Source organism: Pteropus vampyrus, unplaced genomic scaffold (assembly GCF_000151845.1).
Source record: "Pteropus vampyrus isolate Shadow unplaced genomic scaffold, Pvam_2.0 Scaffold137, whole genome shotgun sequence".
Lineage (NCBI taxonomy): Eukaryota > Metazoa > Chordata > Mammalia > Chiroptera > Pteropodidae > Pteropus > Pteropus vampyrus.
Genome location: NW_011888918.1, coordinates 4,837,939 through 4,850,816, shown reverse-complemented (window position 1 = coordinate 4,850,816; position 12,878 = coordinate 4,837,939). Strand labels below are relative to the sequence as shown.

Here is a 12,878-nt window from a genome sequence, read left to right as displayed (position 1 = left end):
CCACCCAGAGTCCAGCTTCCTTCCTTCACTTACCATATATTTGATCCCCTTTACCCACTTCACCCTCCCCTAACCCTCTTATATTTGACCGCCTTTACCCTGTCTACCTCTTCCCTCCTCCCCCACCCCCTGCCCTCTGGTAACCACTAGTCCATTGTCTAAGTCTTAATGTATTAGTTTCCTGGGGCTGCTATAACAAAGTACCACAAACTGGGGCGCTTATGAAGAGAAATATATTGTCTCACAGTTATAGAGACTAGAAGTGCAAGATCAAGGTTGGTTCCTTCTGAAGGCTGTAAGGAAGGTTCTGTTTCATGCCACTTTCCTAGCTTCCAGTGGTTTGCTGGCAATCCTTGGCATTCCTTGGCTTCTAGATGTATCACCCATTTTCAGCTTTCATGCTCACATGATATTCTTCCTCTGTGTCCCAATTTCCCCTTGTAATAAGGACATAGTAATATTGGATTAGGGCCTACCTTACTGATCTCATCTTAACTTGATTATCTCTCCAAATGCCCTATCTCTAAACAAGATCACTTTCTGAAGTACTGGGGGTCAGAACTTTAACATATGAATTGGGTGGGACACAAATCAACCCATAACACTTAGCTAGTTTCTTCATCTGTAAATGGGGATCATAATACAATCCTTCCTCATACCATTGTAGTGGTTGGGAAAGTCCTTCAAAGAGGCTTGTCTGTGGAAGGCCAGTGGATATTTGGTTTGTCTGAATGTGCATGTGCCTTGGTGTTCTCTGGACCAGACTGTGTCCCTAGGGAGCAGGTGTTGGGTGGGTAGTCATCCTATGAGTGCCCAACACATGTTAGCAGGTGCTTGACCAATGCATTTTGATGATGGTGAAGATGAAAAGCCAGAAGAAAAATCTGAAGACAGTTGAGCCAGGGCTACAAGAAGTCTGATACAAGTGTTGGTGAGGACTTGGAGCCCGAGACCCCGCTTCCACACTGGTAGGAATACTTTGGAAGGCAATTTGGCATTACACACAAATGGGGAAGCAACTCCACTTCTAGGTATATACTCCAGAGAAATGTTTATACATGTCCCCAGGAGATTTGTACAGAAAAGTTCATAGCAGCATTGGTTATAAGAAAAAAAAAAAAACCTAAATTTCCTAAATGTGATGTATTCATATAGAAAAATGCTATGAATACTAGATAGGAGTTAAAGTGAGTTAACCAGAGCTGTGCATACCTCATGGATGAACCTCACTAATAAAATATTGAGCAAAAAAAAAAAAAAAAAAGCAAGTTGCAGAAGAATATATACAATGGATCAGGCAAAACTAAATGCTATATTGCTCAGGATACATACACATATATATATGCATAAAGAGTATAAAGAGAAGTATGAGAATGACAAACACCAAATTCAGGAGGATGTCATGTGGGGAGAAGGGGAGGTATCATGGATCTTCAGCTATATTTGTAAGTTTGTTTTTTAAAGGAGGTCACAAGTAAAGGGTATTGGTTATTCTTTATAACTTTCTGCATGTTTGAGTTATGACATTTTTTAAAGAACCAGGACTGGATGAGCCTTACATAAAGGAGAGAGAGAAGCTGGACTCTACCGTGGGGAGATTCAGAGCTTCTCTTGCCAACCCCTCAACTCAGAATCCAGAGTAAATAAGCTAAAGACCCATCTGACATCTGCCACACTGAAAAGCTGAGACTCAGAAAGGTGAAATCTCCTCTGCTGAGGAGGGCAAGAACGAAGGACACTTTGATGCTGCCCCTCTTGTTCTGAACCTAGTTACTGGCTTGCAAGCCAACCCCCAGGCTGTGAGAACCCCAGGTGGAGGAGACGGGGGAGGGGGGACTTCAGAGGAGACCAGCACCCACGCACATAAATACACATGCCTGCATGCCCCACGCATACCAAGCATGCAAGCTGCTACCCCCACACCAACACACACTGTTTTTCAAACAACCTAGCGTGGGCACTCTGACAGTTTACAGCATTCCTACACCTCTTCGTGTACACACACACACACACACACACACACACACACCCCCTTCCACTGCCCACTCCAGCTGAGACCCTAGAATTAGAGATGCTTCAGAGCCTGCCAGCTGCAGGCCCCGCCAACCCGCCCTCTCTTCCAGTGTTGGGTTTTTCCAGCAGAGCCTCACTCCCTCTACTGCAATCTCTGGAAACTGGTGTCTGACGCGGCTGCTCCTGCACATTATTTATTTATTTCCTCCTTTCCTCCCGCCGGGACCCTTCTGTCAGGAGAGCTGCAGCTTGGGACGGAGACAGGCGGGAGAGGATGGAGGAGAGGATCCCTCAGAAGCCCCTACCCTGCTCATCAAGCTCATCAAACCCTGCAGGGGCCATGAGCACCAGGCAGGAAGCCAGGAGTGAGGGGGGAGACTCCAAAAAGGGGGGACAGGAGGCAGAGCTTCGGGACCGAGCTCACCTGAGCCAGCGGCGCCGACTCAAACAGGCCACCCAGTTCTTGCACAAGGACTCCGCTGACCTGCTGCCCCTGGACAGCCTCAAGAGGCTTGGCACCTCCAAGGACTTGGTGAGGCAGCCCTCTCCCCTCCCTACCCCCATGGAAGTCCTCTGGCCCTTTCTCTCCACCTCCCTACCCTGTACCCTGAGCATAGGGGTGAGGACAGACCCTAAGCCTTCAGATTTCCCATCCTCACTAAGAGCAGGGGAGAGGCAGTCCCACAAACTCGAGGGGCTCCCTTTGACCGTTCATAGCTCTTAACTGGAGATGTTCCCATGGCTTGGTGGCTCTGAGGGGACTCGGACCCTATTCTCATTGCTCAGCTTCCCCCCAAATAATCTAGGGCTTATCTTGAGGTGAGCTCTGCTGTTCAGAGGTAGAAGCTTTCAGGGACACAAGAGGCTTTGAGCAGTCATTTTTGGAGGGCTTGAAGGATTGACCAGGTTAGGGTTGCGATTTCCCTCCTGTCCCTAAACCAGAGTCCCTCATACTAGTTCAGGTCCTTCATTTGCCTTTTCCTCTCAGAATGGTTTTCCTATGGCTCCTGCCAGGCCACTTGGCCCCCTGAAGTGTCCTCTTCTTCCCCTCAGCCTTCCTCGGGGCTCCTATCCTTCCATTCCCCTACAGCAGCTTTGGCCTCCAGAGGGAATGGGGTGGGGGAGTAACAATGAGGTGAGTGGGTCAGGGGACCACTGCACATATGCATTCCCCTGGGAGAGAGCAGTTAAGAGCATGGGCTTTGAAGCTATGTTACTGTGTTCAGACCCTGTGCTGTCGCTTACTAACTTGGGCATGTTACTTTATGTCTCTGTGCCTTCATCTCTTAAATGAGGATAAAATTAATATCTACCTCATAGGGTTGTTGTGAGTTATATGAGCTAATATCCATAAAGGACTCAGAACAGTGCCTGGGTGATAAAAAGCACTATATAAATGTTATTATTATTCCTTCAGCTACTGTATCATTTAGCTTAGAAAGTAAGCTCTGTAGGGTCCAGAGCGCATGGTATCATATCTGGCCTCTTGCTCACAAAAGGAAAGCTTTTGTAGAAAGGTTTGTGAGCACTGTTCCCTCTCCCATCTCCTAACCAGAGGGTCAGAGAGGAGGGTACTCCTGCAACCTAAGAGGTATGAAGCCATTTCCAGGGGTCACAGGCAGCCTCTGCTCCCTGGGAACCTAGAGGCAAATGCAGCCCCTCACTGGTTTCCTGCCCTATCACATTTCCATATTCCTCCCAGTCGAATGTCCCCGCTCCAGGAAACCTGCCCGGGGTCAGGCAGCTCCCAAAGAGAAAAAAAGCAATCAGACTGAGGTTTCCATTCAGAGAACCTTCAGAGGCTGCTCCTTCTCCCAGAAGCCACAACCATGAAATGATGGGACAGGAAAGCAGGTTCTCTGGTTCCAATGGCCTTTGAGGACCATCTTACATGGATTTGGCCCTAGAGAAAGGCCATCCCCGTGAGAAAGGTGGAAGGAGCACTGGGAACTACAGAGCCGCTCTCTGGCCAGTCCCAGAGCACGCTGCCCTTTTCCCAGAGCTGGATCTCCTGCTGGCAGCCTTGCTGGCGGGAGCAGCCTCAAGGGTCTCATTAGGCCAAGGATGGAAAAACAATCCCAGGCTCCCAAGCAGAGAGGGCAGGTAAAGCATGTGTGGAGCCTGGAAGGATATGGTGTTCTTCGGCTAGCATTTACTGAGTGCCTATTATATGTTGAGCTAAGCCCTGGGATATAAAGCTGAATGAGATGGAGACCTGATCCCAAGGTCTCTCCAGGCTAACCGAGGAGTGAATAACATCTGTGAGAAGCATGACAAAGGGAACTAGCCCAGCCTCCTGTGTGTAGGGAAAGGTACAAAGAAGTCAGAGAGGGCTTCCTGGAGGAGGCAAACCTGCACTAATTACCAGATGCACATGGAATCTCAGACTTAACATAAAAAGCTCTCTACCGAACAAAGAACAGTTAGTTCTTGAGAAACTATTCAAGTGTGTTCAGCCAGTCATCCAGTCTGGACTAAAGAAAAGAAAGAAAGAAGAGTCTCAGGAAGAGGGGAGAGCAGGAACAAAGCCATGGAGGCAGAAAAACAGCCCGGTACAAGCGGTACAAGCAGGGTGGCTGGGGTAGATGTACGGAGTAGTGTGGAGGAGGGGTAGGTGAGAGGAGGAAGACAACGCAGATTCAAGCAGTGACCAGGTCATCTGGGCTGTGGATCTCCTTAAAATGTTTGAGTTCTACCATTTAAGCATTGGCAGTGGGAGGTGGTGGTGGTAGGGAGATGCTTTGATGGATTTTAAACAGGGGAGTTAACATGGTTAGTTTTGTTTTATTTTGGTGCTTCTCAAACTTTAATGTAATGTACCCAAGAATCATCTGGATATCTTGTTAAAATGAAGTTTCTGATTCAGTAAGTCCCAATTCTGCCTTTCTAACAGGCTTCCAAGTGATGTTAAAGCTGCTGATCTGAGGACCACACTTAGCAAGGGTTTTACATAATCGTTGGCTTCGAGCAGGTGTACTTGAGAGGCGACAGTATTGGAGGCAGGTTCTTGGAATGTAAGGAGGTGTCCAGGGGATCCAGGAGAGCTGTGGTGAGGCTGGAATAAAGACAGTAACAGAAAGCAAGGATGGCAGAATTTAGGAAGTGATTGAACAGGGCCAGGGCGGGGGGTGTTGTGGGTGAAGGAGATGCAAAGATGACTCTCAGCATCTTCGTTTTGAAGATTTTAACTTTTTCCTTTTTTGTTTGATTTTGTTATTTTCATTGTGCCATCAACCCTGGGACCTGTAACTCATGGAAAGATGAGGTCAGAGGAGGAAAAAAAAGAACAAAAAAAAAAAAGCGTAGACTTGAGACAGAATTTCTCCCAAGCATACTAGTTCTTGAAACCTCCCATCAGCCAATATTGATCAGTTTAACCTAGAATGGACCATTCTCCTCTTCTCATTTCTTTATCGCTGAGCAATCTAGTGGGGCCCCAGAAAAATGGCATGATTTTACACTGGGGTTCACTCTGCTATAATGATCTGACTGCTGGGATCCTTGGGTAAGCTACTGTCCCTTTATACTCCTATGTGACTCAGGACTGGCAGACAACGTCCTGGGATATTTAAGGTTCTTGAAATGTGGGGGAACTGAGCAGCCTGGATACTTGGGTTTAGACCTGTCTACCTTCATTGTTCTGTGATGGAGTCAGCAGCCGCACAGTGTGCTCCAAAGACGCCTGGTGGAGGGGAATCAGAGTCGGCTTCAGGGGGAGTCCCCCCTGGTACAGGCCCTGGTTCATGGCCAAGAGAACAGGAAGAAGACCAGTGAAACAGAGATCCCAGCTCTTTTGGTCAACTGCAAGGTGAGAGACCTCCCAAGACACTGGCTTTCTTTCGTTTATAATCCTGCCTGTGACTGGCTCACTTCATCCACTCTTTTTGCTCCGAGTGCGGGAAGAAGGGAGGGAGAAAAGGTACCTCTCCACCAAGCCTGGACCTAAAAACGGGATCCTCTAGCTTCTTTACTCTCTACCTCAAACCATCTTTCCTCTGTGCAATTCCATTGGTCACCACCATGACTCCCTTTCCTTTATCAAAATATAACCTTTAAATGTGAATATGCAAATGCTCTTCAGTGTGCTCTACATATATGAATGGTGTATGCGTGTGTGGAATAATGCAACCCTCCTGGGAAAAGCTCAGGTGATGGCCTCGTCACCTCTGGAGCCATTTAACCACCCAACGAATACTGAACCTTCCTAATTAATGCCCATTGCTCTTATGTTATTGTCTTTGTTCAGCATTTCCTTGGCCTGCTTTGCAGTCATTCTATGTCCAAATTCTACAATCTTTTAAGCCTCAAATGTTACTTCCTCCTTAAAACCTTTTCTGAATTCCCTAGTAGAAAACAGCCTTTCCTCTCTCTCAATGTCTAGGACACCTCATTCACAATCCTTCCTTCTATATACCAGAACCTTTCACTTCCCCTAGAATCCTAAAGAACGGCATTCATTGCTGTGCTTTCCAGCAACATATCTATGCGTAGTAGGTGCTCAATAGATGTTTGAAATGAAAATTGTTTGTAATTCCAAGTGTACCCTAAAATGTCTTATCTTCCTGTTTCCCGTGGTGAACCCCTCGCTCACCCACATCTGAATTTCCTAACGAGGTATCCGATCATCTCGTCCCTCCTCTACTCCTAACTAGATTTCTCTAACCAAGGGGCCCTCAGCCTTCCAAGTGCTCCTCTAAGAACAGATCTCCATTTCTGGTCAAATCATTCCCAAATATATGGACTCACTACCACATGCAGCTCACTTCTTTTCTTGATTCCTTTATCTGAGCCAGTGTAAAGTCCCACAAAAAAACCACCTTTAAAGACTTAGCTCATTCCCTTAACTTGTTTCTGAAGGGGAATCATCCAAGGGCTGGAAAGGTGAAAGATCCAACCCCAGTCCATTCTCCTGGGACTCACTGAATCCCCATAACCCTCTTTCTCAGTGCCGAGACCAGGTGCTTAGGGTGGCCGTGGACACAGGCACCCACCACAACCAGATCTCCGCCGGATGCCTCAGCCGCCTGGGGTGAGTGTGGCCCAAAAGAGTGGATGGGGGATGAGGCTTCTTTTGGGAGTGATGAAAATATTCTGAAATTAGATAGTGACTGACAGTTGCTTACCTCTGTGAATATACTAAAAACTACTGAAGTGTATACTTTAAAAGAGTGATTTTTATGGTATGTGAGTTATATCTCGATAAAGCTGTTATTTAACAAAAAGAGCTAATGGGGGCTCTGGCAGAGAAGACAAGGATTTAGACCCCATGTGGGGCCAAGGATTGGGTAAGAATCCAAAGCGTGGTGGGGAGGGACATTAGCTGACTAAAGGGATGAGGGTGGGGGCCGTGGTAGCCACAACCCTTGCTTCCCAACCACAGGTTAGGGAAGAGGGTCCTAAAAGCCCCAGGGGGGGACCTGGCACCTGGGCCCCCAACCCAGGTGGAGCAGCTGGAGCTACAGCTAGGCCAGGAGACCGTGGCATGCTCAGCCCAGGTGGTGGGTAAGTCCTCCCTTTTTCAATAGTCCAGCTTCTCACCTCTTCTATCTTTCTCTCCTGGGTGGGGCAAAGGCAGACCTTCAGACCTGCTGGCACCAGACAGTGTCCTCAAAGATTCTCTGACTATCCCCAATCCCTGTGCCAAGATTCTGACCTTGGGGGTGGGGCAGCCAGAGAAGGGGCACATGCTGACATGAGGACTGCAGTGACCACTAGGTACTTTCTAGCCTCTTCTGTTTTCAAATGATTCCTGCAGATGTTGAGAGTCCTGAATTCTGTCTTGGACTACAGACTCTGCTTTCCCTCAAGGTAAGGAGGATGCTAGCACTTACACTCACACTTAGGGCCCAACCAAAGGGCTAGGAAAGAGGCGCAGGAGGCACAGGTGTGGAAGCATGGGTCAGGTTCCAGTGAGGAAGACATGGAGATGTGCAATTGCACCGTGGCTTTCTTAGAGGGTCCTGAGTTGCCCACAAGTGAAAAATATGAAGAACTGGGTCTCTCTCTGACAAGGGTCCAAGGGAATGGAAACAGGGGTAAGCAAGCAGGGGAAAGCTATGGGAAGTGGGAGGCGGGACAAAAAAGAAGGGACTGGGGGAGAGGTCACCTGCTGAAGTAAGCTCACACTGCCCCCTCCACATCCCACAGTGCTGTATCGACCTGGAACATGGAGTGCTGCGGCTGAAAGCCCCCTTCCCAGAGCTGCCATTTCTGCCTTTGCACCAAGAACCTGGCCAGTGACCACTATTCCAGTTAGTCCCCAGGGGGAAGTACCTTGTCTTAGGAGAAGAGCCGTGTGGGGTATGGGGACATTACTATAGCCAGGTAGCTGGGGACTACTTTGTCCCTTTTGTCACCACTCTGATCCTGCTGTCCCATTTCCCTTAGCTGGCGACATTCCTCTCTGCTTCTCAGCAACTTCTCTATCCCCCAGGAGTTTTCTCTAGAGAGGGCCCAGGATCTCAGGATTCTGGTTTCCCTGTTCTCTCTTATTCCTCTCCCAAGAAGAATAAAGCCAAATCAGGCCTGCAGAAAAGGACACAAACAAAATGGGGGTCCAGGCTGGGCCCCTGGAATGGTGGGAACTGGCCTGAGTCAAAGGCTGCAGCCTGATACTGTCCTCCACTGTCCCCCAACTCCACCCCAAACACCTCTTGACTGCTTTCACTCCCACATCTCTCACCTCACCTCCTGAGGCTCATTATCTCTCACAACTAGACACCACACCTCACCAACCTGGGTCCCTGGCCCTGCTGGCGCCTACCTTTCTGACTCTGCACACATCTGTGCACAGTTGAGTGGGGAAGAAATAATGAACAGAATAATTCGGTACAATACGAAGGTTGTTCAGTAGCTCTAAGGCTGGGAGCTCCAAGTTACCTTTTCTGGGCTTGCAAACCTCTGAAGTCAGTTATTACCCTGTGCAGAACCTTGGATATATCTTTAATATTTCCTCCAGATCTTTATCCTGCTCCACTTTTACCCACTGGGCCCCTGAACTTCAGGGTGTGTGTGGAAAAGTCTTACGAGAAGTGCCACCAAAGATGGATAGGATGGTGGGGTTGTTGGTACTCGGACTTTGCCTAACTATGATTCATTATTTCTAGAACTATCCACCTCATTAGACCTTCTTCCTACCCCTCATCTCTGGCTTTGAGAGCTGGAGCTTGTCTTGTTTTGGAATAAGTGGCTTTCTATCCCCTGCCTGAGCCAAAGCAAAGAGACAATGAGGCTTTCTGACTTTACTGTAAAGAAAGGAAACCAAACCTTAATTACCTAGACCCCCGAGTGTCTTTCTGACTGGTCTGAGCATCTCATACCATGGATTAGGGGTAGAGGAAGAAGATAGCGTAACTAACTTGAACCAGGGAAACAAAATCTTGGGTTGGAAACAAAATCTTGAGCCTGAGATAGATTAGAGAAGAACCAAGATGCAAGGAGCTGCCCCATGACACCTGGCCTTACCTTTCTCAACTGAGTCCTCACAAGGAGATGGGAGGGGCTCACTATTACACTTGTGATAGTACCCTCGTCCTCACTGCCTTGCTCCATGACCTCAGCTTTCCTGGTCTCACCCTGTTCCTTTCCCTTCTGCCTCCTGCTGCTTCTGTGATTGCAGACTCCAGGCCTTATGGCAGGCTCTTAGCTCAGCTGCTTCTCCATTTGAATAAACACTGGTTTCTCTATGTTAACGTCCTTCTTTGGTCTTCCTCCATGCCTATCAGAGGCTGAATGAAAACTCTGCCCTTATTCCCTTACAGAAAGGAAATTTAAATGTTGACTCTTCCCCCATCTGGCTAGAGTCAGTATAATTGAGAGCAATGGCTTTCAAACTCCTTTGAACATAATTCACAGCAGGAAATATGTTTTATATTGTACTTGGGATACACATATGCACATATACATACAATTATAACAAAACACTGTTTCTCTATACTGTGAACAATATAGTCTGTTTCATTCTATTTTATTCTATTTCATTCATTCAAAAAATGCTGACCACAGCCCACCAAAAGATTGCAACCTACAATTTGAAAGACGCTGATTTAAAGTACAGAGAATTAAGAGCAGAAGGGATATAAATGGCCCAAGATATAATTCTGACTGGTTCATAAACCTGAATCAAAATGTAAACGTCTGTTGTTCGATAAACAATAGGTGTTTTTGCGGAAATGGGTGGGTGGGAAATAGAGCAAGGCCTATGAAGCTGTACAATACTTGAAGAATATGGCAAAATGAGAGAGTGCCAGCCCATTTCTTTGGAAAATAGAGGAAAATCATCTCAGGGTTTCTCCTTTAAACATAGGAAGACCAGACTGTAAAATGTCCTGAAAGATTTCTCAAAAACAAAATGAATAGTTACTGTAATAATTACTACTATCAACCATCTGGAGTTGTGCCATGGAAAATAGAGCTTAGGATGGGGTAGAACCCGTCCTCACCAGTCCACTGGCTCCAAAGCCTAGTTTTCTTATGAGTGCTGGGGCCATGCAAAAGATTTGTGCTCCCTCCACACAAACGAGTCTGTTTTCCACACAAGAGTGGGGATCTCTGGGGAGCAGGCAGTCCCAGATGATGTGAAATAAGGTTGGGGTCCTACAATCCTGCTGATGGGATGGGTGGGGTACATGAAAAAATGGACAGAGGGTCAACTTGTCTCTTCTTTTACCAAGAAGACCATGAGATCTATATCACCGTGACCCGAGAGTTGTTGTTATTGTTCCATGATCCTCTGTAATGTATATTCCCTATCCTGCCAATACCCTGGATACCTTGCAGGTAGGGAGGTTCAGAAGGATCCTTCTTCAGCTAAGAAGGCAAGTACAGTTAGGTGGGATCCTGGAGGCTTGCAGGAGCACATCGTGGTGGCTGGTCAGGGTGGTAGAGGATTTGGTGAACCAGGGTGCGGGCTGCTGGGAGGTCATCAGGATCTGAGGGCATAAAAGGGGTTGGTAAGAGGCTATGAATCTCTTGGGTCCCTGGGCTTTTCCAGCTCCGCAGCTTCCTGGGACTCACCCACGCCCAGCTCCTGCAGCAGGCTATGGTATTCTGGCTCAGCATCCAGCAGTTTCAGCAGATTGGTAGACTCCATCCTCTCAAGCTGTACCTCCCAGTACACATAGATCTTTTGGTTGAACGTGACATACACAAGGCAGGGGCTGTTGCGGCCCTCTTTGCAGGCATACAGGCCTGGGAGGTGTGGGTGGAGAGACAAAGGTCAATAAGTTTCAGTTCTAGGGTTGGGAGGGCAGAGAATAAGCATTAGAGTCAGCAGTTTTGACCCTCCCACAGATGTCAAGCAGAAAACTAAATGCCCTCTTTCTATGTCTCTTTCGTTGGGAGCTCAGTAAAATTGGTAAAACAATAAAATATCTAGCCCATTCCAGATACAGAAAAACCATAGTAACAAAACCCAAGCAGAACAGCATCCAAAAAAGTGATATTTGATTTTCTCATCTTAGTGACAGCCCTGGAGTAATGAGGGGGCAGTCTTCCTAGTCTAAGGGGTAGATTAGCAACATGTGCTAAATGAAGGCTTCTCTGAGGTGGCAATCCCTCAGAGGCATACTAACCTCTCAGGTCACTGTTAAATTGTTCTCATTTCAGTAACCACAGATTTCTCCATGTTAGCCCAAAGAGCTAGTGCTAGCTTCCAAGGTCCCGATTTGGAACTAATGAGAATGCTCTGAGAGAATGTTTCTTCACAGAGTTCTGACATACTCAGGAAAGAATTTTCCGACGTCTTCACATATCCCAAACAGGTAGAAGACAAGCACTCAGTCCATTCTTTAAAATATTCAGAGATGGAGATCTCACTATCTTTTATTTTTCCTTATTTAAAGCTGTGAAGATGGCAATTTAGTACCCACCCATCACTCTCTAATGAAAGAGCTAAGGGACTCATTTGTTTAATGAAGAGTCACATTAGGGGACATGTTGAGGGTGGAAATCAGAGGCAGACAAGTGTGGTTGGGGGCGGGGTATAGGGCAGGGGCCCACCTGCACAGAAGGCTCGGACATTCTCGTCCACTTGGAAGCGGACGACCGTGCGGTTGTGATCAATGATATATGTCTGTCCGTCCCAGGCACAGGCAACTACCTCCTCATGCCCGTTGCCCTGAAAGAGGCCAAAGATAAGACTGCAGAGGTGGCCTGGAGCCATTTTAGAAAGAGATCTACTGATGAGACTGGATGAAATAAATATAAAGGAGCCATGCACTTGGCTCTGGGTGACAAATAGCCAACTGGGAAAGAAAAGAACTATACGTTTCTTATTGAATCTCCAATGTGCCAGGCGCCAAAGGGGCTGTCAAAGGAGCCACCTCACATAATGCTCACAACCCTGTGACGTAGGCAACATTACTCCCAGTTTGATACTGAGGAAACTTCAGCTTATAGAAATAAAGTCACACACCCAAGGTCACTTTTCTGGGAGGTGGTGGAATCAGGCCTCTAACCCAGGCCTGTTCTACCTGACCTCTTGTGCCTCTTCTACACCATTGAACATGCATGACAGCAGCACAAAGGGCAGCCCCCATCTGCTGATTCAGGGGCCATGGCCTTAGTAAAGACAGACTCAAACAGGAGAAGAAAAAAAGTATAAAACATGTGTCTGTAGTTAGGGCTGATAACTTAATTTCTGGACCCTAATAATTATTCATTTCTCTTTGGAGCTATTACTGCTGCTGAAAGATACGCAAGATTCCCCAGAGTATAGCGAATAGTGTCAAGCACTGTGTAATAAGGAGAACACTCACTTCGGAAGAAGTTAGACCTGTCTAAAGAGAGATTTAAGATAAAGGTTGAGTTAACTGTAACTGTGAAGTGAAAATGGCCTCACTGATTTCTCATCTCGCCATGTAAAG

At 47.1% G+C, this 12,878-nt stretch overlaps 2 protein-coding genes across 5 annotated transcripts in view; one reads left to right on the top strand and one right to left on the bottom strand.

Moving 5' to 3' along the window:
• Positions 1-215: 215 nt before the first annotated feature.
• ITFG2 (integrin alpha FG-GAP repeat containing 2) overlaps positions 216-12,878 on the bottom strand; it is a 21,231-nt gene continuing 8,568 nt past the window's right edge. For 2 of the 4 annotated variants that reach the window (XM_011367847.2, XM_011367848.2), the window contains 3 exons: positions 12,013-12,130; positions 11,029-11,202; positions 9,861-10,943 (listed from right to left, as the gene is read on the bottom strand). In XM_011367847.2, the coding sequence (XP_011366149.1) occupies positions 10,840-10,943; positions 11,029-11,202; positions 12,013-12,130 (396 nt within the window). In that variant the 3' untranslated portion in view covers positions 9,861-10,839. Of the gene's footprint in view, positions 438-2,784; positions 5,069-9,860; positions 10,944-11,028; positions 11,203-12,012; positions 12,131-12,878 lie in introns of those variants that run through there. The other 2 variants (XR_896340.2, XR_896339.2) reach the window with 2 other exon arrangements.
• Positions 1,426-9,758, top strand: NRIP2 (nuclear receptor interacting protein 2). Its single transcript, XM_011367846.2, is given in 8 exon segments — positions 1,426-1,445; positions 2,070-2,310; positions 2,312-2,545; positions 5,669-5,821; positions 6,960-7,042; positions 7,394-7,515; positions 7,769-7,821; positions 8,161-9,758. Coding segments are annotated over 8 exon segments (999 nt in total). The 3' UTR covers positions 8,254-9,758.